At 61.6% G+C, this 3,410-nt stretch overlaps 2 protein-coding genes across 2 annotated transcripts in view; one reads left to right on the plus strand and one right to left on the minus strand.

Moving 5' to 3' along the window:
- Positions 1-1,331: 1,331 nt before the first annotated feature.
- On the plus strand, positions 1,332-2,163 carry VDBG_01577 (vesicle transport v-SNARE protein; the record flags this gene model as incomplete). Its single annotated transcript, XM_003007343.1, has 2 exons — positions 1,332-1,936; positions 2,076-2,163. The coding sequence occupies 2 exons, from the start codon at positions 1,332-1,334 to the stop codon at positions 2,161-2,163; spliced, it is 693 nt and encodes a 230-aa protein (XP_003007389.1).
- Positions 2,164-2,732: 569 nt separating this feature from the next.
- The window catches only part of VDBG_01578 (90S preribosome component RRP12), a gene marked incomplete at both ends in the record, with an annotated part of 4,004 nt that continues 3,326 nt past the window's right edge, over positions 2,733-3,410 (minus strand). The window contains one exon of the mRNA XM_003007344.1: positions 2,733-3,362. Coding sequence (XP_003007390.1) covers positions 2,733-3,362 — 630 coding nt within the window. The remainder of the gene's footprint in view (positions 3,363-3,410) is intronic.

Here is a 3,410-nt window from a genome sequence, read left to right on the forward strand (position 1 = left end):
AAAGGCTGGCCACTGGCTTTCTGATGCTAACGTGTAGCTTGACCATTTGGCTGGCCAGACCGGCGCTCGCTGGTGTGGTACATACAGCAGCGCAAGCTCAGGTAGGTGCATGGCAGCTAGCGCGACAGAGATCTGAGGGGATGGGATGCATGCTGATCTGGAGGGAAGGAGACCGGTCTTGGCTCGATGAACGTACAGGTCTGATTTGTCGGCCATGGTGGCGTACAGGTGCTGGCGTACAGGTGCGACTGGCGTGTCTGGGTGCTTTCTACTGGCGCTGCGGGGGAGGTGCTTAAGGTGCTGTACCTAGGTAGTGAGAGGTGCCTGCCACACTAACAAGTTCAAGGTGCTGGTTAGGGGGATAGCTGCAGAGGCGGGAAACTGCGAACGTCTGAGGTCATGGTGATGCGATGAGACAAGAGCACCGAGAGCAGGAGCGAGCAAGGAGTAGCAGCAAAAGCGACAGCAGCAGCGACGACGACGGCAGGACCATGCCATGCCGTCCCGTCCCGTCCCTTCCAGCTCGCGCTCGGTCAGTGACGCTTACATTTGAGACCGCCCCACTCTGGCGGGGCTGAACTTGGTTCCTCAGCCACGGAGGCGCAGATGCTGACTACACATCTCAGGCTACGTCCGTCTTGGTCGTGCAAGGGCACGAGGTGAAGGGTTTGCACATGGCAGCATTCGATGGATCGCCAGCTTTGCGTTCAGATATTCAGGACGCAGCATGGCTCCGTCCGACGCGGCGAACAGGTGGCACGTAGCACACACAACATATCGAAACTCGCACTCTGCTCCTGAGACAAGAGACAAAGCATGTCGAGTACTCAACGGGATCGAGAGACGTGGTGAACGAGTCCCCCAATTCTTAAAAGCGACGTATCAGCAAAGGATAATTCTTCTGCCCGGTTCTGTTCAACTCCACGCGCACCGAGCGCCGTCTCCCCGAAGGAAGCGCAGCGATCCCTATTCGTGGGGCCTATTTCTTCGCCGGGGGTTCAACTTTGAAGAAGAAAAGGAGAGAAAAGTCGAAAGAGCGCAGAGGCGGCCGCCGAATAAATGCATCTCGTGAGGTCACGTGCATTGTGCTCCACCCTCCGCGGCTGCGCTTCGCCATGAACGACCCACCCTTCTTTGCCGCTCCAGCCATATGCAGTCATGGCTGTGCGACGAGACGACGTCTAGCCATCCATCCATCCATCCATCCATCCAGGCACCGAACATCCATCTCGACAACCCGTCGACCATCCGCCCACCGCGTCAATTCCATCAGCGACCTGCCTGCCTTTCATTTCCGACCTGGTCGGATACATCCTGAGCGTCCACCCACCATGGCCTCCCACCTCGACACCGAAGCCGGCACCGAGCGCTTCGCCGACTACGAGGCCGAGCTCAAGCTCGTGCAGGCCGACCTCGCGCAGAAGCTCGACCAGATCCCCGAGCTCAGCGGCGAGCCGCGCAAGGCCGCCATCTCGGCCGCCGAACGCGCCGTCGAAGAGGCCGACGAGCTCCTCGGCCAGCTGCGCCTCGAAAAGGCCAACATACCCTCACCGCACCGCGCCAAGACGAACGCCCGGTTCCGCAACCACGAGTCGGACGTCGACGCCGCGCGCCGCCGCCTGCGCGCCCTCTCCGACGAACGCGCCGCCCTCTTCGGCGCCCGCTACACCGACGACCCCGCAGGCCCCGGCGGCGGGCCCTCGGACCGCAACCTCGCCCAGCGCCAGCAGCTCCTCAGCGGCTCCGACCGCCTCGACCGCTCCACCCAGCGCCTCAAGAACAGCCAGGCCCTCGCCAACGAGACCGAGGGCCATTGGCGCCAGCACCCTCGCCGACCTCCACCGCCAGCGCGAGACCATCCAGCACACCCACGAGACGCTGCTGCAGAGCGAGGGCTATGTCGACCGCAGTGTCAAGACGTTGCGCGGCATGGCGCGTAGGTGAGCCTTCTATTTTCCTTGTTGCTTGTCCGTCTTGCTGGTGTCGGCCATGCTGTTGTGGGCGTGCTGGAGTGGACATGTTGAAGTGGGCACGTTGGAGTGGTTCGTGTCAAGAATAGCGCTGACGGCCCGCAGGATGGCTACAAATCGGGTGATCACCATTGCCATCATCACCATTCTCGTCCTTCTCATCGTTGCTGTCATTTTCAGCAAGTTCAGGTAGACAGAGCAGAGAGAGAGAGGGAGAGAAGGAGAGCGAGGGCAGCAGCACGCACGGCGTCTTGGGAGTTCTCTTTAGTTTTTTCTTTTCTATTTCATTCTATTCGTCTTTTTTGGTTGGGTCGGCTCTGTTCATTTTGCGTCGTGCTTGATTTTTGTTTCTTCGTCTCAGTGTGTGATGCCAGTTGCATCGCTCCGACGGCACGACAGTACATAATGCAAACCATGCTTCCACATGCTGCGTCACGGCCCATTGGTGTGACGCTGTCATCGCTTTGGTCATGTCTGCGGACTCTTCAGACTGTAACAAACGCCTTCAAACTCCTTCGTAGCGACCATGCCATGCTGCATAGTCATGCCATCTCACTGTCAGGATCACGACAGCCACATCGACACAAGGGCATAGCAAAGATCTTTCATTCCGTACGCCTAATCATGCCGCAATCAAATCTAAATCGTTTCTGGCCCGGACAGCCATGGGGTATAGTCTGCACACCAATCCCACGCCTGCTGCCGAGGCAGGCCACACGTCCCACGCTCGGTCCGCCTCTCTCTCTCTCCCTCTCTCTACCTCTACCTCCGGCCGCGCGGCGACTTTTGGATACCACCACGCGGTCCGCCGCCGCCGCCGCCACGACCACCACCACCACCACCAAAGCCGCCTCGCCGCCTGTCCTCTCCCAGTCCGCGACGTCCGGAAGCAATGCCGCCACGACCGCCGCGACCGCCAGGACCTCCACGTCCGCGTCCACCGCCAAAGCCACGGCCTCCACTGCCACCACCACCGCCGCGGCCTCCGCCGCCGCGACCGAATCCGCCACGGCCCCGCGCGACGTGCGCCTTGACAGCGTGCGCCGTGCCCTCATCCATGTCCTCATCCATGTCGTCGTCGTGCTGGTCCTTGCGGTTCTTGTTGCTGAACTTGAGCTTTCCACCGCGTCCCCGCTGCGCGACGTCCTTGCCCTTGAGCGCCGCAACGTAGGCACCCACGCCCGAGGCGTCAGGGTTGTCGACGTCCATGGCGCCGCCGGCCTCGTCGTCGTCGTCGTCGTCGCGGCCGAGGATGAGCTTGCCATCGAGGTCGACCTTGGTCTTGGAGCGGCTCGGCTTGCGCGCCTTGACCGGCTTGGTCGACGAGATGCTGGCGAGCGCGTTGCGGTCGAGCAGGTCGAGCGGCTCGTCCTCGTCCTCGACAATGTAGCGCTGCCCCGTCCCTTGACCTTGCGCGCGTTGGCGCCACGCGCGAACCGG

This window comes from Verticillium alfalfae, genomic scaffold (genome assembly GCF_000150825.1).
Source record: "Verticillium alfalfae VaMs.102 supercont1.2 genomic scaffold, whole genome shotgun sequence".
In the NCBI taxonomy this organism is placed as follows: Eukaryota; Fungi; Ascomycota; class Sordariomycetes; order Glomerellales; family Plectosphaerellaceae; genus Verticillium; species Verticillium alfalfae.